Source organism: Lolium perenne, chromosome 5, assembly GCF_019359855.2.
Source record: "Lolium perenne isolate Kyuss_39 chromosome 5, Kyuss_2.0, whole genome shotgun sequence".
In the NCBI taxonomy this organism is placed as follows: Eukaryota; Viridiplantae; Streptophyta; class Magnoliopsida; order Poales; family Poaceae; genus Lolium; species Lolium perenne.
This window is the reverse complement of record NC_067248.2, coordinates 132,961,842-132,986,310: the sequence shown is the minus strand read 5'-3', so window position 1 is coordinate 132,986,310 and position 24,469 is coordinate 132,961,842. Positions and strand designations below refer to the sequence as shown.

General features: G+C 49.5%; 2 protein-coding genes across 3 annotated transcripts; both read right to left on the bottom strand.

The window, feature by feature from the left end:
- Positions 1-750: 750 nt before the first annotated feature.
- LOC127299927 (uncharacterized) lies at positions 751-18,974 on the bottom strand. Of its 2 annotated transcripts, none has more exons than XM_051329989.2 (6): positions 18,441-18,974; positions 3,183-3,235; positions 2,989-3,053; positions 2,831-2,909; positions 2,292-2,588; positions 751-850 (listed from the first exon to the last, which is right to left on the bottom strand). In XM_051329989.2, the coding sequence occupies exons 1-6, from the start codon at positions 18,890-18,892 to the stop codon at positions 846-848; spliced, it is 951 nt and encodes a 316-aa protein (XP_051185949.1). In that variant the 5' UTR covers positions 18,893-18,974; the 3' UTR covers positions 751-845. The 2 variants fall into 2 exon arrangements, with proteins under 2 accessions (XP_051185949.1, XP_051185948.1); XM_051329988.2 differs by lacking the exon at positions 751-850 and adding an exon at positions 1,661-2,183 and having other exon boundaries at positions 18,441-18,971.
- Positions 18,975-20,251: 1,277 nt separating this feature from the next.
- LOC139829882 (M phase phosphoprotein 10-like) lies at positions 20,252-22,956 on the bottom strand. Its single transcript, XM_071819999.1, has 10 exons — positions 22,788-22,956; positions 22,569-22,709; positions 22,320-22,457; positions 22,094-22,162; positions 21,969-22,010; positions 21,799-21,867; positions 21,074-21,145; positions 20,938-20,991; positions 20,722-20,863; positions 20,252-20,527 (listed from the first exon to the last, which is right to left on the bottom strand). Exons 1-10 carry the CDS (start codon positions 22,839-22,841, stop codon positions 20,478-20,480), a joined length of 831 nt encoding a protein of 276 aa, XP_071676100.1. The 5' UTR covers positions 22,842-22,956; the 3' UTR covers positions 20,252-20,477.
- Positions 22,957-24,469: the final 1,513 nt, after the last annotated feature.

The window sequence follows — 24,469 nt, the reverse complement described above, 5'->3', positions numbered from 1 at the left end:
ATTAAATTGGTAGGAAATTAGGTTGCTAAAAGAATACATGTGGTACAATGGAGCAATGGTTTTCTCTTATTTTCTAAGAGATCATCCCTTAGCTAAGAGAAGACAACCTTCTTTTTCTCTATTCTCTCTCCTCCAACTCAGCAAATATCGTAGATGGCAGCTCTAAGGGAAGGCTGACGTCACCGCATTGTACATGCCCTAACAGCTACTCCCTCCTCAAAAGACGGCATCAGGTTGCACGCAGGCAACACCCAGATGAATATACTAGCCCAATACTCAGAACGTAGCTTCAAGGAACAATTCCATCAATCCTAGCTACTTACCTAAGTTGTCTTCGCAAGTGAATTCTTATCACATAACTTGGCGTAACACTACATCTACGGACTAATTCCTACGGACTGACGTGGAATCACCTGAAGCATTTGCAACCCAGAAATCACGGAAGGCACAAAAAATTGAACCAATGGGAGGTTACCATGTCCCTCTGTAACTCATTTTCGTAGGAATCAGTATGTAAGTCTAGCTTTTTTGCATAACTTGTGGGATAGCACCATCCAGATTCAGCGAAGGGCTGAGGGTATGACAAAACTAGTAAATAGGCAGATAGCTGCACAAACTTAAACAATATAGAATATGAACTCAAAGAAATGTCACTCCTCCACTTTGTTAGAGGAGTAACTCATCGGTGCAGCAAACTGTTTGATGAAGAGTACTCAACTGAAAGCAATATTTATGTTATTTGACATGGGATGCTTGAATGCGGGATTAGGAAAAGTACATGTTTACCTAGGAAAGTTCGGTTTGCGGTTTGAAAAGAACCATCGATGTTCAGTCCTTAATGTCCATCACTCTACAAAGTTGAACATGAAATTACATAGCATAGAAAAACCTTCAGAACTGTATAAAATATATCAAGAGTAAAATAGGGATGGTGGTCCTGTAAGATCATAACTCATAAGAGTACAAATACAACCTTATGTGTTGCAATCCTGATAATAAATAGGTGGAAATGTAAGGGGCCTTTCTCATGGAACACATGTGCATGCAGATTTTCCAAAGTTTCTCAAGCCAAAGGCATTGCCCTGGTCCAGTTTGGCAACATGTCTTCAAGTAAGCCTTGTGCGAAACAGCAGACCTTTCCGGAAACAGTTGGTGTGCACATCTGCAACAGCGAAGCTAGAACATGGTTCTAGTGAAACAAATACTCATTTTGCAATTAGGTATTGCGGCCGCAGTGTTAGTTGTTGATCTCAGCCAATGCTGGGAACAGGCATCCCGTACACAGCTGGTGTGCGCTTGATGCAACAACGACCGTAAGCAGGAAATGCATTGGTATACTCGGCAAGCAGCAACCGTGAGAGGATAAGGCGTTGACATTGTGTAGCCTTCAGTCTAGGACCCCTTGGGTCACAAACAGGGCGGTTGACACCAGGGAACAGCAGCAGACATGCCATGGTGTGGCATCCTAACGCCCGTACTACGCAATGCGAGAGGACCCAACAGCATACCGGTGAGCTCCAAGTTACCAAGTTCAAAAGCAATTATTTTCTCTCAGGGATAATTGGAATCATCTTGCTTTATTTCAAGATGCTTCCACAAACTAGTAAACCTACAATATTTCACAATTCAACTCATCAATCACAGCAACCATAAAACTGCCTTGGCAAATCCAAGAAAAGTTAGGCAAGGCAATACATGTTACCTGCCAGTTCATGCACCACATTTCATCTTGTATTTTCAGAAAGTAAACAATTAGGCTTAATCTTCAGTTGGTAAACTATTTTGTTTCAAACCTATTCCGTAAGCAGAGCTGCAAAGGTATAATTTGCAGTTTACTATCTCATATTACAGTTTGTGTCGTCAGAACCAAGACTTGCAAATGACTACACGCTAAACCATTAAAGAATACATGTAGCTAGTCCAGCTATAGCTTCTTTTGAGATCTTGCGTACAATGGACCTGATGAAATGGTATTTACACCACCTGAACCTCCCAAACTATGAAAATCTGCCAGCCTCCGGAGAATATCTAGATGGTGCTTATATCAACTTTACTCTTGGAAATTTGGAAGGCAGGGGTGATCCAGCTGCCGCAGTTGCACTGAATCCCTGACCAGTTGAAGTACCCTAGGCGTGCTCCGCAGTGGATGCACGACAGCTTCCCCTCCAAAGCACCATCCTCTACTGCTCGATCACGAACAAAAGCAGATAATGAACAGATTGGTGATAAGCTATGAACCACATCATTATTAAAATAGTTTACTGAAAGTGATGAATTTACGAGTGGCTTACCTGGAGTCATCCACTTGAGAGGCTCGACATACAGCGAAGAGCAATCTTGTTCCTTGTTGTAAGTGCGACCACCTTTCCTTTTGTCCTGCCACTCAAAGCTAGAATTTCCCTCACCAGGAGTGTGGCTGATAACGTTGTCCTCTGCAGCAATGATCCTCCTGCATTTCTTGCAGCGGTACCCTGTTTTACGGGTCTCCTTATTTGACAGTTCCTGGCTAGGATTAGGCTGTTGAGCAACACCAGGGTCGTCTTCAAATACATGGTTTCCTATTTTCTCTCCAATTTTGTAGGACTGACCTGCGGGGAGCATTTTTGACTAATGACATGGGGGTGTGAAAAGTAGAGCAACTGAATCTGCTTGAATGAAGATTTTTCACAGAAACAATTGATGCTGGAATGATATTACAGGACATGGAACCTGATAAAATATAATTTTCTCTATCTCCATTTCTTAAATGAATGTTTGATCCCAACTCTGACAGTATTTATCAGATATTAAACAGGCACCACAATAGGTTACAAGATGGAAAATGACCAACCTAGCAATTTTAAGCGGAAGCGCCTGTATAATGGACTTGAAGTATCAACCTTAAAACCCATTTCTTCGAACAATTTTAACTGCAAATTATAGAGGATTCAACTCAGTAAAAGAAATATAAGGGCAATATGGTGCAAGCAGATCATAATGAAAGCTTACCTGGTCAAGAAAGCCGTCGTTTGGGCAAACAGACTCGTTAATTTCCTTCAAAGACTCTAGTGCTTCTGGAAGAAAAGAAAAGCAGCAAACTCCACATGAGAGTTAACTAAAAAAAAGGATCTAATAACTCAAGCAACATACAAACAAAAATATTAGTACATTACACATTCTGTTTGAAACGGAAATATTCAAACCTTCTAGAGATTTCTGCTCTGTTCTCATAAGATATGCCGTGATGATAGTAGCACTGCAACATGATAGAATGATATTCAGAACTAATTTGTTGCAGTGAACATGAATGGCATCATTATTAGGGAATATACTATAAATTTCTGATGTCTCCCAACAAATGCATTAAATAGAAAGTTATATGGGGAATTTGCAATGCACCCAAGGATTACAAGTCTCCCCGCAAAAAAACAGGATTACAAGTCGAAGAGTCAAGCCGAGTCATCAGAGTACTGACTCATAGACTAGTTGTGACTTGTGACTAGTCTAGACTACTGCTTGACTAGTGGACATGTACTTCAGCAGTAGCTAGTACATATATTGCAACCAGATAGGAGCAAAACCAGCAGAGGGAGGGCGTCACAATGCTTCTTGTCGTTGCCTAATCGACGGTACCTCGGAGGAGGGATCCTCACGAGGGGGAGAAGAAGTAGGGGCCATAGGGCGGAGTGCACACGGGACGGTGGTACGCGAGTTACCCAGCTTCGGAACACCTGCACGATGACAGGGCCTACTGCTGCTTGTCTGGAATTATCTGGGCGCTTTCGCGTTGTTACAATGAGTTGTGGTTGTGCCTCTAGGGCTCCCGGGATCCGGCTTATAAAGGCGCACGGATCTAGGGTTTACATGGAGAGTCCTAGCCGGATTACAGATAACCTAGCTACGGTACAATATCTTGCCGTGCACGTCACGGATCCGCCTTCCATATACATGGTCCTGGATCCGGGTTCCTTATGGGCCTCCCTGGATCCAGGTTACTCCTAAGGTCGGTAAGGATCCGGCCTGCTGATCCTGGGCTGGACTTCTTCCTTCATGATCAACAGCAACTGGGCCGCCCGATGGGCCACATGCCTCATCACCGTCTGTGGGCCACCCGGGCTTGCCGGATCTAGGCACTGTCGATGGTACACCCATGAAGTATACCCACAACAGTAGCCCCCAGAGTTCTCCGAGTTTCCCCTGCAGTTTCCGCCTTGCTGGTCCATCATGATCTCCGGCAAACGTTGGTAACGCGGAGAAACTTGAAGAGCTCCAACTTTGCATTTTCTTCTCTTTCCAACTTATAGCCGGAAAATGCTCCCATCCCGCGGGACTTCATCCATCGACGTTCTAAAGAACATTTCCGGGTTACTCCCTGCTCTAACGAGAGCCAATCTTATCCTCACAAAGTTACCCGGAATCTTAAAAGACTCAAACGGTTTCGGAAATCCTTCACCTTTAGATCATACTTAACAACGGAAGTTCCACATTCCCCGCGCACAACTTCCTCATTTCCCGCGCTAAATTTTCGCAGATGCAAATCTTCAGCCGGAATTTTCGGGAGTGCACGGTTAAGTTACCTCCACGTCGTTTTACCGCAGTTGACCTAAACACGTGTCATCCATCCAACGGCGCGACCGTTCGGTTTCCACCGTTGGATCCGGATCCCGAATCTCCGAGCGCGGCCTATAAATACCCTGCGGCCCGGTAAAAATTCATTCTTTCACCCCCTCTCACCACATCGTCTTCCTCCTCGCGCCGCGCCGCCCGCCAGATCTTGATTCCGGCGAGCTTCGCACCGGTGAACTTCGCGCGCCGCCGAACCAAGGCTCCCCTTGCACCAAGATTCTCACGTTTGAACGCGAAACTCGCTCCGCCGCCGATTCGTGGTCACGCGGGTCGATTTCCTTCAAGTTCGGCGACCTCATCTTCGCCGGAGCTCCGTCGAGCCACCGCGCCATTAGCGGTAAGTACGCCGGACTTGTAGAAGACAACCTAGTGTAGAAGATAGGCTTAGTGATCCGGGTACTCAAACACTTTGTATGGGTGCAGCCGGAAGCATGCCACTCGAATCGTCACTTTGCACTGGTAGCTCTTCGAGTAGCCCGGATCCCAACCAAATAGAACCCATATGCCCGGATCCCATATCATTCTTGCCACCGTATGTTTCCGACATCAGACTAGCTCAACCTTTTTCCGCATCTTCCAGCACCGCTCCAAGCCGGATCCCTACCCTCCAAGAGCTCCAAGAAGAACTCGAGGGACAAGCTCGGATGGCAGCAAAGGTGCAGGAGGCGGAAAACAAGAGAGCGTCCAAGGCCCGGATCCGCGAAGGAGAACGGGGTCAATGGTGGCCTTGCGCGACCACCGACGTGGAGCTTAGAGAGCTCCAGAACGAGGGCATGATCTCCACACACTGGAGTTTCACTCGTGACTCCGACGTCCCCAAGCCAGAAGCCGGAGAAGTTGTCATGACCAAGGCTTGGGTGGAACGCGGACTTTCACTCCCTTGTTCGGAATTTTTCCTCTCCAGCCTCAACACTTACGGCTCCAGCCCCACAACATTTGCCCAAATTCATACCTTCTCTTGTCCAACTTCGTGACTCTTCGCGAAGGACATCTTGGGATCCGGCCGGATGTCAAGTTGTGGCAATTCTTTTTCCGGTGAAGAAAGAAACCAAGGACAAAGCAATGGTGAATCGCGGAAGCATGACGTTTATGCTCCGCCCTAACCGCATGTATCCTCCCCATGATTCACACGAATCCGTCCGCATCGAATGCCGGATGGTTCTACGAGAAGAATGTTTCCGTTCCGGATGTCCACGAAGGCCTCCCCCAATTCGTCAACGAACCTCCAGAAGAACTTGCAAGCTGGAGCTTCGTGCCTCCACTCGCCTTGACCCCAACCTTGGAGAAGGCTGCGCGGAGAATCTCCCGGTTAGTCCACGACGGATCGATCGAGCCCACCACGCTTAGCTGGTTCTCCCGGAGAATCCAGCCTCTTCGCTACAATGCGCGGCCGATGTGCGCTTATACCGGGGCGGATGATCTTCTCCGGGTTACCCGCCATGATCTTCCGCCGATTCTCTCGAAGAGAAGGATCAAGACGCCGGTGAAGATTCCGAGGGCCAACAGTCCCGAATCGTTTAAGGATATTTACACGAACGATCGGTGTCCTCCCGGTAAGCTTCTGTTCTTTTCGTTACTTCAAACTTCACAAGTTTTTTGACGTTTAACTCTAACTTTTGTTCATTTTCCTTCCGGCTCAACACTTTGGCGGAGGAAAACTTCCGCACCATCATTCGCGTCCCCGTCACCGGCGACACGGCGGAGGAGGCTCCGAAGACGACGAGGAGGAAGAGGACCGGGCACCCCGCAAGGCGGCCCTCGACCTACAAAGCGTCCCCGCGCCAAAGCTTCCGGCTCAAGCCGAGCCGCGGCGAGGCCTCCGCCAAGAAGCCGAAGACGACGAAACCACCTCCGCTTGACTCAAGGAAAGCGGAGCGTGCGCGTCTAAGGATGCTCTCGACGGCTGGCCAAGGCACACGCCCCATCATCCCCGGCGCCCCGTAAGTTTCCGAACACGATACGACTTTAACTTAGCGAAATTATTTCTTGTCTAAACCCTTTCACTTGTTTGCGGGAATCCGAAAACCGGCGCCACGCGGACCACCAGCCAGAGCCCATCACGAAGTACATGAAGAAATCTCCACGTTGGTCCCTCTACTCCGATTCCACCAAGCGCTTCCCACCCAACTCCTCAACCGTCGCCCCCTCCGGCCGATCCATCTCCCCACCCCGCCGCAAACACTCCACCGGAAATAATTCCGGTTAGCAGCGGGCATGCGCAAGAAGAAGATCCTAAGGCCAAAGGTCCTGCCCAAGAAGAGGCGGAAACACAAGGCCAGGGAGAGGCGGAAGTCACTTCCGAGAAGGCTGGAGAGGGCGCTGGCGACATGGTCGTTTTTCCGAAGAACTTCGGAGATCCACCGACACCACTTCCACCCCCAAGGCGTATGCCACAAAGTTTTTTAACAAGCCGATCGAGGCGGAGAAGTGGGAGCTTGAACAAGACCTGCTCAACGCCATGCCGAACAACGCTCGGGGAAGCCGGATTCCAGACATCGGAAATCCAGACTTCAAGAAAAACATTGGCCGCTTCTGCGATCAACTTATCTCGCAAGCAAAAGGTACTCCCCAAGAGCCCCCAAGCATGTAGGCGGAAACTCAAAAGTAGTTAGCGCTTAAATGCTTAGAGAAAAATTACTTCCGGGAAAGTTTTTTAGAATGGACCAAGAGCCCCCAAGCATAATGGCGGAAAAGTTCCGGCAATGATGCTTTTAAAGAAACCATCGCTACAAAGCGGAATTTTTACTCCTGCACCGTTTAAACTTTACAGAACAAAGAAAGCGCCGCACTACGAGCCGCACAAGAACATTGCTCGCAGCGCCGCGTTACTTCCGAGCCGGGCGGAAAATATCCGGACTCGAAGGATGAGAATGCGGAATCGGCTAAACAATCGGCGGACGCCCAAGGTTGGTTTCCGCCTTCTTCGTCATTAACCAAATTCCGACTTCAAATTTGTCGTTAACTTATGTTATTATAGGCGCATCCTCCTCCCTTGCAACAGCCTTCGATCGAACTTGAGAACCTGCGCTCCTCGTACCAAGAGTTGGAGACGAAGCTAAAGGAAGCGGAACTTAAGAGGGAGCAGGCCGAAGCAAATCGGCGGAGAAAAACTCCGAGCATATCAGGGAGAAGGGCGAGCTGGAACTCGAAAAAGAATGCTGACGGCGAGACCATCAGAGGCGAAAAAGAGCTCAATGGACTCCGGAAATTTATGGAGACAATGGAGCAAAGATCGGGACTTGCTCAATGAGAACATCTTGGGTATGATATCTAACCTTGTCAAGATATTTGCTCCGATTGTTTTTTACTTTGCGCTCAAATTGCGTGCTTACATCCCGATTATCTTTGTATGCGTAGTCGCTTGGGTACCCTAACATGGAATTTGTTCCCACGGGACGACCTTCTCGCAACTCGCGGCGATGACCGCAAGGATCTCATCTCCGCCTCCCGCAAAATATGCTATAACTTGAACATCAAGAGGAGCCGCACTTGCGACGTGCGCAAGCTTATTGGTAAGATGGATGTTTTGCCGAGTCGGTGACGGATCCGCAAGCATCTTCACCCGAGGCGCAGCCGCAATGGCCTTGACCATGTGCCTAGCACATACTCCGGTCTTGATCTTGATGAAGTGACCACGGCGTTCCTCCGGATGCGGATGTCGGCGCGGCTCGGATGCAAAGGAGCGGCTACGACACCCGTATCGCGCGCAGATCCGGCAAGACGAGGAATTCTACGACAAGGTCGTCCTCGCCGCCGACGAGCCCTTAGAAGCGGAACTTCGTAAGGAACTCGACGCCAAGGCGCGACTGCGGAATCCGGAGCCCGGTTACTGGACCAGCTCCAAGGATGCTCCCCAAGAGGAACCCAAGACCAAAGACACTGCCGCCTCTCGAAGAAAAAGAAAGTGAGGAAGACGTGTCTTCTCCGGCCGAAGGCGCCAAGGAACAGGATCCGCAGGGCAAGACTTCTCCGGCTAAGGGGAGTGAAAACTTTTATTCCTGCGGGAAAAACAATGCATCATTTTGGCCCCGAGGGTTTGTAATAAGACTTTAAATTCTTAAGTAGCTAGGAACGAAACGATTATGCATGGGGCGGAAACACTTATCCTCGCTATCCGTTAAATATTATGTGCATGTTTCGTTTTATGTCGGAAAGCAAGTGCCGACTTCGTTATTTTCCGGCTTGCCCGCTTGACCTTCCACGAGCCGGAAAACCTTAGCCGGAAACGCTCGCCGCCGCGACGAAGCCCAATGGCATTCCGTCCATAACCAAGGAAACAAGCCCTCAGCATAGGTGCCGGAAATCGCTACTAGGAATCCACGAGTTCGCAATGTATAACAACTTAATCGTAAAACTTAAGCTTACGTCCTAAAGGACGATTTTGAAAATCACAACTTTCATACACGCCTAGGCGGAAATATCCAAACTGCGGTTTTAGTCGGAAAAAACATACACGATCTAATATGAACAAGTAAAGGAGGTAAAAGACTCAAAGAGTGAACCGAAGCTTTATTTCATTGATCATGTATAACTATTGCGTAGTTTATAACTCGGAAAATATATGCTAAGTGTAGAAAGGACGTAGCCGTGCGATATTCCAGGGCGATCTGTTTCATCGTAGATGTCATCCGATCCTCACGCTATGCTTCCTGGTGCCGCTAGCGTGTCTATCCCTTAGCTCGCGGAAATCAACAAGGTAGTACGACCCGTTATGAAGCACTTTGCTAACGACGAAGGGTCCTTCCCATGGAGATTGCAGCTTATGGTCTTTCACCCGTCGAAGGCGGAGGACCGTGTCTCCGCCATGAAGGAGCGTTTCCGAACTCGACGACCGTGATAACGTCGGAGCTTTTGCCGGTAGATGGCGGATCTCTCGGTCCGCTAAGTTCCGAGCTTCCTCGATCGAGTCCACAGATAGCTGTCCGCCTCGTCACTGTTTCTTCATTGTAGGCGGAAACTCGCGGTGAATCGTGGATGATGTCGGAGGAAGCACGGCTTCGGATCCGTATACCAGAAAAAGGGGTAAACCTCGTTGATCTGTTGGGGTAGTTCGTAAACTCCACGTAACAGCCTCCAACTCATCAGCCCAAGCTCTAGCCGCTCGTCGCAGCGGTCCTTCAAGGCGTGGTTTAATTCCCGATAATATTAGGCCGTTAGCCCTTTCAACTCGACCATTGGACCGTGGATGAGCCACGGATGCGAGGTCCAGTCGTATCCCCATTGTTTCACAATAATCCCTCAATTCTCCTTGAGCGAAGTTCGTGCCATTATCTCGTGATTATGCTGTGTGGGATGCCGAATCTCATCACGAGGCTCGCAGACGAATTTTAGTGCCGTAGCACCGTCGGCTTTTCTCATCGGCTTAGCCTCGATCCATTTGCCGAACTTGTCAACAGCGACCAGAGGTACTCAAAACCGCCAGAGATGATCTTTTTAACTTTCCAACCATATCGAGCCCCCGGACCGCAAATGGCCAGGTGATAGGTATGGTCTTCAGCTCTTGGGCTGGAGCGTTTGGTTGAGTAGCGTAGTACCGACAACCTCGGCGGGTCTTGACTATCTTGTCGGCGTCTTCTTTAGCCGTAAGCCAATAGAAACCTAACCGAAAAGCTTTTGCAACGAGTGATCCGGGAGCGGCGTGATGCCCGCAGCCCCTCGCGTGGATCTCTCTCGAGGATTTCAATGCCATCTTGATTGGAGACGCATTTAAGAAATACCCGTCGCACTTCGTTTGTAGAGCTGTCCATCAACTATTGTGTAGGTTCTTGCTCGTCGACGATCCGTCGTGCGAGGACCTCGTCCTCTCGGCAACTTCGATCGATGAGGTAGTCCAGAAAGGCTGTGTCCAAGCCGGAGTGACGGCCATCACTTCCTTAGCCGGAGATACCGCCACCTCTCGGGTTTTCCGGTTAGCGCCCTTAATCGAGGGTATCCGGAGATGCTCCAGGAAAATGCCAGCGGAATTGGTTTCCTGCCGGATCCGAGCTTGGATAGCATGTCCGCGCCGTGTTATCGTCTCTCCCGACGTACTTGACTTCGTATCCGAGGAAGCTCTTGGCGATCTCGTCAACTTCGTCTCTCGTAGGCCGCCATGACGGAATTTCGGCGTTCCAGGTTCCGGCTACTTGTTGTGCCACCAGTCGGAATCTCCACAAGATATGATGTGCTTGATCCCAATTTCCTTAGCGATGCGCAGACCGTGTAGTAGAGCCTCATATTCCGCCATGTTGTTGGTAGCTTCGAAGTGGATGCACGGAACATACCGCAGCCTCTTCTCCCAGATTTCAGGTGACTCCGGCTCCCGAGCCTTGATGTCGCTTGGATCCATCGAAGTGCATGACCCATGTTTCGGTTCCTGGCTCCGGACTTGCATCCGGAGCTTCGTCCAATCTCGCAACGAAATCTGCGAGAACACGGGATTTTACCGCAGTCCTTGGCTTGTAAGCGATGTCGAAGGCGGATAATTCGATGCCCCATTTAGCCGTACGTCCTGCTGTTGCGTCGCCGTTGTTGAGAATTGTTGACAGCGGAGCCTTGCTCACAACCGTTAGTGGATGCTCTTGGAAATAATGCCTCGGCTTCCGGCTACCTAGGAACACGCCATAAGCTAGCTTCGAAAGTGAGGATATCTCTCGTTTTGACTCCGTCACACCTCGCTAATGTAGTAGACAGGTCTTTGGACGTCATATTCATGACCTTCTTCCTTTCGCTCCACCACGATGACGAGGCCGATGACTTTGTTGGTAGCTGCCGGATAAAGGAGCATTGGCTCGACTCTCTGGAGCCGCCAAGATAGGAGGGAGGTAAGTATTTCCTTCAACCCTCGAAGAGCCGCATCGGCCGCGTCATCCCTGCATAAATTTGTCCTGCTTTCTTCAACAGCCTTGTACGTAGGTAGTGCCTTCTCGCCAAGACGGCTAACAAACCTACCGATTGCCGCAACACAACCAGATAGTCGTTGCACATCTTTGAGACAAGTTGGCCTTTTGATACACAGGATTGCCTTGATCTTTTCCGGTTAACCTCAATGCCTCGTGAGAGACTATGAAGCCAAGGAGTTTTCCTACTGCACGCCAAAGACGCACTTCAACGGATTCAACATCATCTTGTACCGCGGAGGTTGTCGAAGGTTTCGTGAGGTCGCCGATCAAGTCGGATCCTTTCCGGGTCATGACCGCGATGTCGTCGACGTAAGCGTGCACGTTCCGGCCAATTTGATCCTTCAGCACCGCCGCATCGTACGTTGGTAGGTAGCACCGCATTTTTCAAACCAAAGGGCATAGTAACATAGCAAGAAGTACCGAACGGAGTAATGAATGAAGTCGCCTTTTGGTCGGATTCCTTCATCCGATCCGATGATACCGGAATACGCATCAAGAAAACACGTAAGTTCCGCCCGCCGTCGAATCAATGACTTGGTCAATGCGCGGCAAGGGGAACGGATCCTTCGGCAATGTTTGTTCAAGCCGTAGTAATCGATGCACATTCTTAGTATTTCGGTGTTCTTTTTGGGTACAAGGACGGGATTCGCGACCCAATCGGTGTGGATAACTTCTATTACAAAACCTGCTTCTAATAACTTTGCTAGTTCCATCCCTATGGCGCGGCGCTTCTTATCTCCAAAGCGTCGCATAGCTTGCTTTACTGGTTTGGCCCCCTGATTTATGTTGAGGTAGTGCTCGGCGAGTTCCCTAGGTACTCCTGGACATGTCGAAGGTTGCCATGCGAAGATATCCATGTTAGCGCGGAGGAACTCGACGAGCGCGCTTTCCTATTTGGGGTCCATGTTGGCTCCGTGAAACCCGCTTGGAAGAGTCACCTGGGATGAGGTCATGCTTCTTGGTTTCTATCGCGGGCTTGAAGGAGGTTTTCTGCTCGGAGATTTGCTTCTTGGTGGTCTGCATCTCGCCGGATCCACCGCGGCTCTGTAGCCTTTCGGCTCTTCTCCGGATATCACGGACTGCGGGAAGGCGGCTTCGCCTAACTCGCACTCATGAGCCTTTTTGTAGTCTCCTGATACGGTAATCATACCTTTAGGACCCGGAATCTTGAGCTTGTTGTAGATGTAGCACGCTCTTGCGTGGAACTTGTGGTAGGTGGGCCTGCCGAAGATGACGTGGTAGGAGCTCTTGAAGGGCACAACTTCAAACGTGATCTTCTCTTCGCGGAAATTATGAACATCGCCAAAAGCCACGGGAAGTGTGATGCCGCCGAGGAGTTTGCCTTCTTACCCGAACCACGCCATGAAACTCGGTGTTACCGTGTTTGAGCTGTTCCTTGGTGAGGTTCATCCGCTCTAGAGTCTCCAGTACATGATGTTCAAGGCCGGCTCCGCCATCCATGAGGCATTTGGAGAAGTCATACCCGTCTATGCGGGGACTTACAACCAAGGCGTAGCATTCCTTTGGCACAATTGCGGGATGGTCCTTTCGATCAAATGTGCACGGGATTTCCGACCACCGACGTATCGTGGCACAAATTTAACTATGGCGTTCGGGATCCGGGTAGCCGACTTGGAGGCGCGCATCGTTGGGGTTCCGAGGAAAGTGTGGTAAGCCCCCACGCTCTTTTTGTCGAATGGATTGGATTTACTGCGGCTCCCGCCTTGGGATCCGGCGAGTTATCATCCTCATCCATCGCCTCGGAACTATCATCCTCCTTGTCTTTGTTCTTGCCCTTGCCACCTTTTCCGCGTGGGCGGTGCTTCCGGCGCGCTTGTATCCGGCCTCCGGTCATTCTTTAGGTCATTGACCCACTTGCGCTGCGGTTGGTATGTGTGGACTTCCCGTAACCCGGATCCGATGGGCAGGCAGGCATGTCTCTGTACTCCTCATAGGTTTGCGGTGCGCGGGATCCGGCAGCAGCTGAACTCGGAGGTATGCTCGCCGACCCCTGCCGGCTCCGCCTCCGCGTCCGCGTCCTCTTCCGCCTCCTGGACCTCCGCGTTGAAACGCCATGGCGACCATTTCGGATCCGCCACTCTTCGGTCATCGTGGTTCTTGCGCTTATGGCTGCTGCCGCCGCCGTTGTCACGGTTCTTCTTTGTTGGTGCAGGGGATTGTTGTAGCTGCGAGATCACCGCCCGCGTCGTCATCGGCGGCGGTGTGATCGCTAGCGATGGTGATCATGTCATCCAACGTCGGTTGATTTGCATTGACCATGCAGGTTAGCTTGTGTCGCAGCAATCCTCCTCGCCGCAAGCCCCCAATGAAGGCGTGCATTGCCGTGCGGTTGTCAACGTTCTCGCACTCGTTTCGCATGCCAACCATCGGGTGAGGAAATTCCTCGATGTTTCGCCCTTCTTCTCGATGCAAGCCTCGCAGTCGCTTGTTGTGGCAGGTCTCTTGTAGGTGCCCCGAAGTGTTTCTCAAAAGCGTTCTTCAGTCGAACCAAAGAAAAGATGGAGTTCTTCTCGAGGTCACCGAGCCGTATCCGGCCGGACCTACAAGGTACAACTGGAGCATGCGGCAGCGATGTTAGGGGTTCCTCCGAAGGTTACAGATTGTAGTAATCCTCAATCCAGTATCCGGCCTTTCGGTGCCATCATAATGCTTCAGATTTCCGGGTAGCTTGAGGTTCATCCTTGGCTTTGGTTCCTCTCGAATCATCCTTCCAAAGCACTTCGGCCAATGTAGTCGGTTCAGATTGGTTAAGGCGGTCCCGCGCGTCGCGCGAGCCGTGGCGAGGAGACTTTGAGCGAGAGCGAGATCTCCGGCCATTGCCTCCGCCTCCACCTCCGCCGCCACCGCTAGGTGGTGGTGAGGAGACCCGCGAGGTGGGCGGTCCGACTTCTTGCTTCCGCCATCCGAATCTCCTCTCGCCTTCCCGGTGCCGATTCCGGCTCCCGTGGCTGCCTTCGCCTTGGCGCCGGCTGCCCCGGTCGTTCCGGCGAGGCTCCGGTCACGGCTCCGACGAGGCTCCGGTCCCGGCCCGACGAGGTTCCGGATCGCGGTTCCGGCGAGGCTCGGACCGCGGTCTTCATTCCGACTCCTCCCGGGCTCGGGCTCATGAACATTGTTCGATTCCGCCAGGTTCCGGCGAGCGCTCCTCAAGTTCTGTTTCTTGGCGCACGTTGTCGCGGATAACAAGCGCACCATGCCCTATGGGCCTGGTGTTTCCTACTGACTACGGCGGCGAGGGTCGCGGGTAACCGTTGGGTGGCGGTGAGGTTGCGGTATTTGTCTCTTCCGAGTACATCGCGTCCTTTCCCTTCCTTGGATCCGACGGAGGCGTCCGTGACGGAACGGGGATCGGATTTGGGTGGTCCCCGGCCCTTCTTCTCGCGCTCCGAGGATCCGGTGTGCGATTCATCGTCCTTCGCGCGGTAGATACACGGTTATCCTGGGATTGGATTCCAACCTGCGCGAAGTATCTGCCTTGCTCGCCGCCGCATTGCCGAAGCGACAAGTGTGCGGAGATAGTTGATGTCAACTTCTTCGTCCTTCTTCTTCAAGCAATTCCGCCGTTTCGCATGTTGTCCTTTGGAGTTTCCAGCGGTGGTGATCTCGCGGGCGTGTTGAAGGGTATTCTGCGAGGCGGAATTGCTTCTCTAACAATTCGATCGGCCTCCGCCTCGCGCATAAGTCATCTTTACCTCCCATTCAGCCCTCATGTTCTTGACTCGCTCGAGTGTGGCAAAGCAATCTCGCGGTCCCGTCTCTCGAAGTTTTCCGTCCAGCCGCATGATCTGCCCTTCCTATCCTTAACGCAGCCTTCGGTATCGGCGAGCCTCTTGGCCGTGGCCAGCATTTCCTTTCCGGCGGTCTCTAGGGCCTCCGGATCTGCGGCGTCGCCCGGGGTTATAGGTGTGTTAAGAACTGCTCGCGCGGCCACCTCCTCTCGCCGACAAGATTTCCTCCGAGGGAGAATCCCTTTGGGGTCGCACCCGAGACATTGGAGATCCTTGATGGGATGGTTGGGGGTCGATTGGCCGACTTGGTCTCCGGATCCGCTTGTCCCGGGCCGCTACCGTTGCGTAACCTCGCTTGGGCTGGGCGGAGTCGACTTCGGGCTGATCACTGTATCCGTATTCCCTTATCTTGCGAACGAAATCATCAGACTCCATGGAGGAGGTATCTCCGGAAATTGGGCTCAGATTGCCCAAAATCGACTCTTCAACCGGAGCTTCGCTTTTTCCGACAGGCTGAGCCTGATCCGGATCCGCGTTGTGCTCCGGTGCCTCTACCTGCTCAGGACCAGCTCCGACTTCTTGAGGGGCGGTTCCGGCGGTGTGGGCCAAGAAGTGTACGAAGTGGCACCTCTGCTTTTCTAACACACAGGAGACCCGGCGGATTCGCATTGGTCTTCCACCTTTGTTTCTGCTCGGGCGGATTGGGTGGGCTTTGAAATTTCCAGATCCAAGGCGGAATCTTCCTTGGGAAGCTCCGCATCTCGTATCGGATCTTCGCGACGGCGTCCAGCTCTGCGGCGGTCGCGTGCGTTACTTACCGGTGGGTTTCCGTCGGAATCGACGGTTTCCCCGATGAAGATGTGAATGCCGCCAATTGGGACGATGGAGAGCTTGACGGGGTTTGTCCTAGCCGGAATCCAGACTCATCCGAGGGACGATCGGCAGATTTCGGCGTAAAGGACGCGCCCCACGCCGATGGTGTCGTCGTAGCTTCCCATGGCGGAACCCTCCCGGCTCCGGCCTCCGCACGCCACAGCCCCACGGTGGGCGCCAACCGTCGTTGCCTAATCGACGGTACCTCGGAGGAGGGATCCTCACGAGGGGAGAAGAAGTAGGGGCCATAGGGCGGAGTGCACACGGGACGGTGGTACGCGAGTTACCCAGCTTCGGAACACCTGCACGATGACAGGGCCTACTGCTGCTTGTCTGGAATTATCTGGGCGCTTTCGCGTTGTTACAATGAGTTGTGGTTGTGCCTCTAGGGCTCCCGGGATCCGGCTTATAAAGGCGCACGGATCTAGGGTTTACATGGAGAGTCCTAGCCGGATTACAGATAACCTAGCTACGGTACAATATCTTGCCGTGCACGTCACGGATCCGCCTTCCATATACATGGTCCTGGATCCGGGTTCCTTATGGGCCTCCCTGGATCCGGGTTACTCCTAAGGTCGGTACGGATCCGGCCTGCTGATCCTGGGCTGGACTTCTTCCTTCATGATCAACAAAGAATCGGGCCGCCCGATGGGCCACATGCCTCATCACCGTCTGTGGGCCACCCGGGCTTGCCGGATCTAGGCACTGTCGATGGTACACCCATGAAGTATACCCACAACACTTCTGGTCACCGCCGGTGGCGGATGGTCAGTGGATGGCGGCGGCGGCCTGGTCCTAGGTGAGGTGGCTCGTTCTTGAGCAAGCCTAGAAATAGCTAGTGTTCCAACTTTCCATCCAGCGGGCTGAGCACCTCATTTATTCATGTCCGAATTGAGTCAATGGACTCAAATACCATGACTAATCTATATTAGTCCATGACTAGTCGCTCGACTCTACGAACTAGTCGAGTCGAACAAGCTAGTCAACAGTCAAGTTAAGACTCATAGACTAGTCGTTAGACTTATAATCCATGAATGCACCCTATATAATTGGTTAGCCAGAGCCGCTATCAACTTTCGTACTGTTTTCTTACAGTTGCCAATAGTCTTGAGCTCAGAATCATAATGTCAATGCATCTTCTCATTAACATGTAGTAGTGAGATTATAATCAATGGCGAAAGAAGACAATCAAAAACCAGAATTACATCAAAGCACATGCACCAGTTAAAACAGAATTAGCAAATCTTCGCAAGAAGCAGACTTTCATAGTTTCATCTACAAGAAACCTTTGTTTATCTTGTTAATCTCCATTATAATTGGATGGAAGTCAGATCAGTGTGAGCCTGAGAAGAGATAGCACTCCAGTCCATCACGGGTTGCTCAAGGGACATGCTGCTGCCATCTTGCTTTGGCGAGTCGAAAACAGCCAGTATCATCTCGCAAAATCGTGTCCATGGCTACCTTCTCTTTTTTGAGAACTATGTCCATGGCTACCTCGTTGCTAGGGTAAAACAGGTAGCTCATAATAACCAATGTATCGGCAAACTAAAAGTAACCACGGCCATGGTAGACACAGTTGCCAAGCACATACCAAAACTCCTCCATCTGCCACTACTCCCTGTCTAAGTTGCCAATGTGTTAGATGTGAGCAAGTAGCATAGGACTGTTTTGCTTACTGAAACTTCCCACACACACAGCCAGGCTATCCCAGATCGGCACCTCAGGTCTCAATAAATACTAATTTCTTCCATGAATTTTCAATTCGGTTCAGCGTAGAACATGGTGAAGCACCACCGCCACAACACTGATGTGAGACTCGAAATAATTTGTTTCGCATTCACATTTCCTCGCCAGAACAACAGAACACTACTCCCTCATTCTTAACTCAAAAAGCATGTGGATCCAAGATTGGTACGGCAACTTCCACTCCGGTAACTAGAATTTTAGTTTCTACCAGAGAAAAAATGGAGGCAGTGCAACCTAGAGCATACAAAATGTCCCAAGACTGTTCACAGACTCTGCCGTTAAGATTTAACATTTCATTGTGCCTGGCAGGGCTGCTCCAATTTGGCAGCCTCTACGGGTGTTGCACTGACAGGCATGGTATTTGCTTGCTAGCTTAACAAAGTTAACATAACATTCAACAACAGCCTCCCATACATACCTATTAGTTTACTACACCAAAAATGGGCCTCTCGCAAATCTCAATTTGGCAGAAAACGCGGTTTTTGTCTTAGTGCACAGCTACTAAAAACATGCCAAAGCTCAAAAGAGATACAACTCCATGATTACTACGAAAGCGATTGGAAGTTGGAACCATGAGCAAGCGTACCTCCTGGAGACCCCCGCGAAGCAATGCACGAGCACACTGCCCTCCTTCCTGCCCTGGTCGATGAAATCGAGGCAGGGCTCGAGGTGGTCGAGCAGGTTCTCCTCCTCCGTGTCCCTGAGCGGCACGGCCATCCGCGTGACCCTCAGGCCTTCCCCGGTCCTCTCCACCACCCGCATCAGCCGCCCTGGTGCCACCGACGAGGGCGCCCCGTCCTCCCCGGCGACCACGCGGCGGACCTCCTCGGCCGGGAGCGAGAGGCCCGGGCGGTAGTCGGTGAGGAAGGAGATGGAGGCGGAGCTGACGACGGAGAGGACGTGCGTGATGTCGGTGCCGTCCGGGAGGGGGCCCGTGAGGGCCGCGATGGCGTCGTTGATGCCGCCGAAGTAGAGGTGGTCGCGGACGAGGTCCGGCATGGCGGCCGGGGCCGGGGCGTCGCAGGAGGTGGCGGCCATGGGCGGCGGGGAGGTAGAAGAAACCCTAGAGTGGTTTTGGGTGATTTTGGTTGAGCTCCCGCGCGGTTACAGAGTACAGAATAGCTTTTGAAACTGAAATTACAGCTCAACTGTGAGTCAATCTGACGCCGACCAAGAACAAGCTTGATTTTGTTGCCTTTCAAACGCCCCGAACCCGGTGCAACAAATGGACGATGAAGGTTGTGTGAAATTTGTCAAATATTGGATGACAACCTCCATGGGACAAGGATGCACAAAACATACTCATCAAATTACTAACTAATAACTACTAAATGGTTTGAATTTGAGGTAGTAATATAAAAACACTGATTGTGCCACAATGATTCAGTTTAAGTACTTTGCAAGGATTGAGAAGCAATAGGTAGAAATCTAGAGCGAATAATGATGGCCACCCAATAGTCAACTTGCCTCGTCTTTCTGAAGTTTTGGAGTGAGTTGGATTTTAAATTTTGCTACTCCCTCCATCTATAAATAGATAGCTGAGGTTTTCCAAAATCTGGATGTATCTAGATGCTATTTCTGATCTTTTCCACAAGGATACTACTTCCTCCGATCCGATTAAATCGACACGCCGTTGTGAAGGCTGCTATCATGTTTGAGCTTATCTCCGCGTCGACTAAAAGAGTCAAGAGGTAGTGCATGCACCGCAATGGCTGGAGCACACGATACGACTCGACTCATCATTCCATCGACAACATACGAGGGGCCACTATAGTGTATGTCAATGACACTTTTCCTCGTTAGGGTTTTTAGGGTCTTTTATTTTTTTGAGATGTGACTGCCGCGTCGTGAAGTTTCCACCGGCCGACCATGGTGGCGAGGGGAGGAAGTGGCTTGACGTGGCATCGATGGTTGGGACCTACTGCTCGGGGTCCGTGGATTGGAGGTTCTGCTTGATCTCCACCAACTCTCGCCTACCCGATGGTCTGGAAAAGATTATTAGCTCTCACCCCTCAAGGTGGGCACTCCTACGGTGTTCAAAGGCCAATGTGGCGGCGGTGAGTCGATGGTGTCCAAAGATAGGCGGATTCGGTCTCTGTACTTGGGTGGTGACATGGTGTCCAAAGATAGGCGGATTCGGTCTCTGTACTTGGGTGGTGACGATGAGGACAATGAGGTTGATTGCGATTTGGGAGTACGGTCTGTAGTCTTCTAGGTACATATTGTATTTTCCTTTTTTTGTGGAGTCGTTTGTAATCGGTTTCGCAATTGTTGAATTCCGTCAGTTGTTATCTCAAAAAAAAATGACACTTCTCCTTATGGCCACTTGCATTTCCTTCCTCCAAGCAATCCACCCCCACAACCTACACGTTCTAAAACATAAAACACGCTCCCCTATGAGGTACAACAAAATTTTGACTGTTGGGTAAGAACATTACTGCTTTTGCACTGCATGAAAGCTCAACAAATGGCTACAATACAACGAAGCGTCAAAATTGCAGGCCTGACATCAAACTGCAACAAAGAAGGTATTGATATGGCAAAAACAGGGTATCTGCACTGTTGGGCTGGGCTGGACCTCCCTCCAGCTCCAAATGTTTGCAATAGCAGACAAGGCAGGTTCCTACATATCTGAGTTTTTCTGCAACTTGGCTGGCCTGTCCTTGTGTGTTTCTGCATGGTGAAACAGCAGGTTGTGTCATGTTGTCAAAACGTTTTCATTCCATGTGCAAGATTGCATAATTCAAAATCTTCCAACATTTAATTGAAACACATAGACTGCTCTAGTGTGACTCATTGCTTCTTGGATGGATTTTTAAAAAGCAGGTAGGGTGAGCAAAACCTGAAAAAACTAGTAAAGAAAATACCTGCATATCTCCTTTTCTTGTTAGCTCTTCTTCTTTTGCGCTCAGCTTGTGTGAGCTCTGTGTCTTCTTTAATATCGCCTTTTCCTTCAAAAACTTCTTCAGGAGCAAGCATAGCCGCATCTGAAACAGCTACAGGTGCGACCTGCAAGACATAGAAGCCGTTAAATAAAATATTCCAATGGAGTAACTTCATGGAAAAAAGAATGAATCTGGTACCTCTTCCATTGCTAGAGCAGGTACGTTTGCTTGTATAGACATATCCTCAATGACCTGAAAAGACAAAGCGTGTCTTCATGCCAAAAATTGCAGATGTTAAGTACATAATGTTGTCAAATAAAGAGCCATTGCATACCGGCTTCGGGGCAAAGTGGAAATGAGAGAGTGCATCCAACTTCAAGCATATCCTCTTAAATAAATCATTTGCCTGAGTTTGAAATAGAAAGTTATTCATGATCGGTAGCTTGTGAAATTATCATATAGGCATAAAAATATGCATGTAACATTCTCGAATGATGGCAACAAACAGAAGCATAAAACCAACTCGGCCAATGTAGTAAAGGACCCTCAACAGAACTTGACAAATGTTGATTATCATGTGTGGCCTATCACCTATCCAATATGCATGCTTACTGAAACACAGACAGTGGCGGAAAGTAATCCACATATTTACTAAGGAAAATGACGTGTGCTTCTACCAACAAAAAATCCAATAGCAAAACTTCAACTCCATTGCATGTCCAAGAGGCAATAAACCATCACAGAGCACCTGTTTTTAAATTATTTTCCATAATATGACAAGCATCTTGTGTACCACAAGAAAGCAACGGTGAATATAGAGACAGTACAGCGACCGCGGCAAAGCAAGGAATGCAAGAACTTGCTAATTTAAATGGACATAAGAATGGAATGACAAGACATTACAAAATTAGCTCTTTAACTGACATTTTCTTTTCAACTCAACAGAAATGCTCCATGAGATGTTGCACACGAATTACAATCAAAAGCAGAACACGACTATAATCATTATATGTAAATTTAACTTCCCTCGGATTTTAGTAAGAACATATGATTACTCACCTCTTTCTTCAGTTCATCTGAAATAGAAAGTGTGGCAGGTGCAAGGCCAGCTTTTTGTGCATAATCATCCTGTAAGATTAAAAAGATCAGTAGCAGATGAATTGTACTTGCACTCATCTTAGCAGCCCATTGGATTAAAAATAAATATGTCATAGTCAGATAGTGCAGACCGCATAAAGTTCAGCAAGACCCTTCGTGCTCTTGTTTTCATCCTGTTGAAATATATTAATGGTGAGAATGCAATGTCTTATTATCATGAATGAATTCAAGTTATTGCAAAGAATCAAAACCATACCATCTCCTTTTGCTTCTTTGGAGCTTTAGATGGCAAGGTTGAAGGCATTTCAACATCATCAAAATTATCCTGTTAGGAAAAAAGTGAAGATAACTCAATATTACTAGCGGTGCCACAGGTACAAAATGAGATGTCCAAAGAATTCAGAATTCTCTCTACTTATTCTCTGGTATACTACTGTTAATCCTGTTGCAAAACTTGGGACATGCCCATTAACATGTTTTACCTCTGCAATTCTTTTCTTTATCATCTCCTCTAGAGAAGCTGTGACTTCCTCTGTGATTACCGGGGCAGGTCTCACATTATGTTCAAAATCAAGCTCCACTTCAATGGCACTATTTTTGGGCCTGCTGGAAGCAGTAACCTATAAAAGGAACACAGTTAACTTTTTTGGAATGAAATGATAATTAATTATTATTATGACCATCTTACAAGTCAGAAGTATATATTATATACAAAACATGATATAGGTTACCTCTCCCTTCATGGTCCATGCACAGGGATCAAGACTAGCTTTCTCCATTTGCTCTATTTTAGCACGCATCTTCAGGCGCTCCTTCTCATGAGTTGAAAGTCCCTGTTCATCCTTCTCATGAGTTGAAAGACCCTGTTCATCCTGCATAATAGGAAAAAAGCATGTTGATAGACAAGTTATGGCTATATGTGCAACACTTACTTCAACTGAAATGGGTACCTCTAATGTTGGAACATCCTTTACATCATCATTCTCAATGTCATCCCCTTCCATTTCTTGTAATTCATCCTTGAAGTGGACTTTCTTTGTGGAACTATTTCTCTTCTTGCCTTGTTGCTTATGGCTTTCCTCAAAAAAATCCTCATACCTGAAAAGACGCTCTTAGCTGGTTATAAAGTAACATGAAATTCATGATAATGAAAATACATAACATAACAATATTCTCCAACCTAGGGAAGATTGTAGGGATGGCGTGAAGTTTCAATCATAAAAAAACCTAATTACCATGCTTCCAAATGTTTTGGAAAAAAATCTGCTCAAAAAAATAGAGCACGAAAAGCTTTTTTAGCCCTTGGTTCTGGTCGTTTTATTGCAGACCGCATATCAAGTCACTTTTTCACAGAATTTTGAAATATATAGTGTGCTCTGACATGTATATGTGAGATTCCTTTTGGATTTTCCAAGCTTCAAAACGCACTTTCATAGGCTAGTTTCTTTTCCTCTCATCAGCTTATCAATAAATTACATAAAAGGGGACCCTTTTTTCCTTTGTTTACTTTGCTAATCCAATTGATTCCATCTCGTGACACTTTGTATGGGTGCAGCCGGAAGCATGCCACTCGAATCGTCACTTTGCACTGGTAGCTCTTCGAGTAGCCCGGATCCCAACCAAATAGAACCCATATGCCCGGATCCCATATCATTCTTGCCACCGTATGTTTCCGACATCAGACTAGCTCAACCTTTTTCCGCATCTTCCAGCACCGCTCCAAGCCGGATCCCTACCCTCCAAGAGCTCCAAGAAGAACTCGAGGGACAAGCTCGGATGGCAGCAAAGGTGCAGGAGGCGGAAAACAAGAGAGCGTCCAAGGCCCGGATCCGCGAAGGAGAACGGGGTCAATGGTGGCCTTGCGCGACCACCGACGTGGAGCTTAGAGAGCTCCAGAACGAGGGCATGATCTCCACACACTGGAGTTTCACTCGTGACTCCGACGTCCCCAAGCCAGAAGCCGGAGAAGTTGTCATGACCAAGGCTTGGGTGGAACGCGGACTTTCACTCCCTTGTTCGGAATTTTTCCTCTCCATCCTCAACACTTACGGGCTCCAGCCCCACAACATTTGCCCAAATTCATACCTTCTCTTGTCCAACTTCGTGACTCTCTGCGAAGGACATCTTGGGATCCGGCCAGATGTCAAGTTGTGGCAATTCTTTTTCCGGGTGAAGAAAGAAACCAAGGACAAAGCAATGGTGAACTGCGGAAGCATGACGTTTATGCTCCGCCCTAACCGCATGTATCCTCCCCATGATTCACACGAATCCGTCCGGTACTGGAATGCCGGATGGTTCTACGAGAAGAATGTTTCCGTTCCGGATGTCCACGAAGGCCTCCCCCAATTCGTCAACGAACCTCCAGAAGAACTTGCAAGCTGGAGCTTCGTGCCTCCACTCGCCTTGACCCCAACCTTGGAGAAGGCTGCGCGGAGAATCTCCTGGTTAGTCCACGACGGACTGACCGGAGCCCAGCTCACGCTTAGCTGGTTCTCCCGGAGAATCCAGCCTCTTCGCTACAATGCGCGGCTGATGTGCGCTTATACCGGGGCGGATGATCTTCTCCGGGTTACCCGCCATGATCTTCCGGCCGATTCTCTGAAGAGAAGGATCAAGACGCTGGTGAAGATTC

Coding starts and splice junctions, on each gene's coding strand:
- LOC127299927 (XM_051329988.2), bottom strand. CDS start 18,892: ATGGCCGCCACCTCCTGCGACGCCCCGGCCCCGGCCGCCATGCCGGAC. Junction 2,589..2,830: donor CTTCCGCTTAAAATTGCTAG/GTTGGTCATTTT, acceptor TGCTCCCCGCAG/GTCAGTCCTACAAAATTGGA. Junction 2,184..2,291: donor TCTCAAGTGGATGACTCCAG/GTAAGCCACTCG, acceptor GTGATCGAGCAG/TAGAGGATGGTGCTTTGGAG.
- LOC139829882 (XM_071819999.1), bottom strand. CDS start 22,841: ATGGAAGGGGATGACATTGAGAATGATGATGTAAAGGATGTTCCAACA. Junction 21,146..21,798: donor CAGATGAACTGAAGAAAGAG/GTGAGTAATCAT, acceptor TTTCAAACTCAG/GCAAATGATTTATTTAAGAG. Junction 20,864..20,937: donor CTGCTCTAGCAATGGAAGAG/GTACCAGATTCA, acceptor TATGTCTTGCAG/GTCGCACCTGTAGCTGTTTC.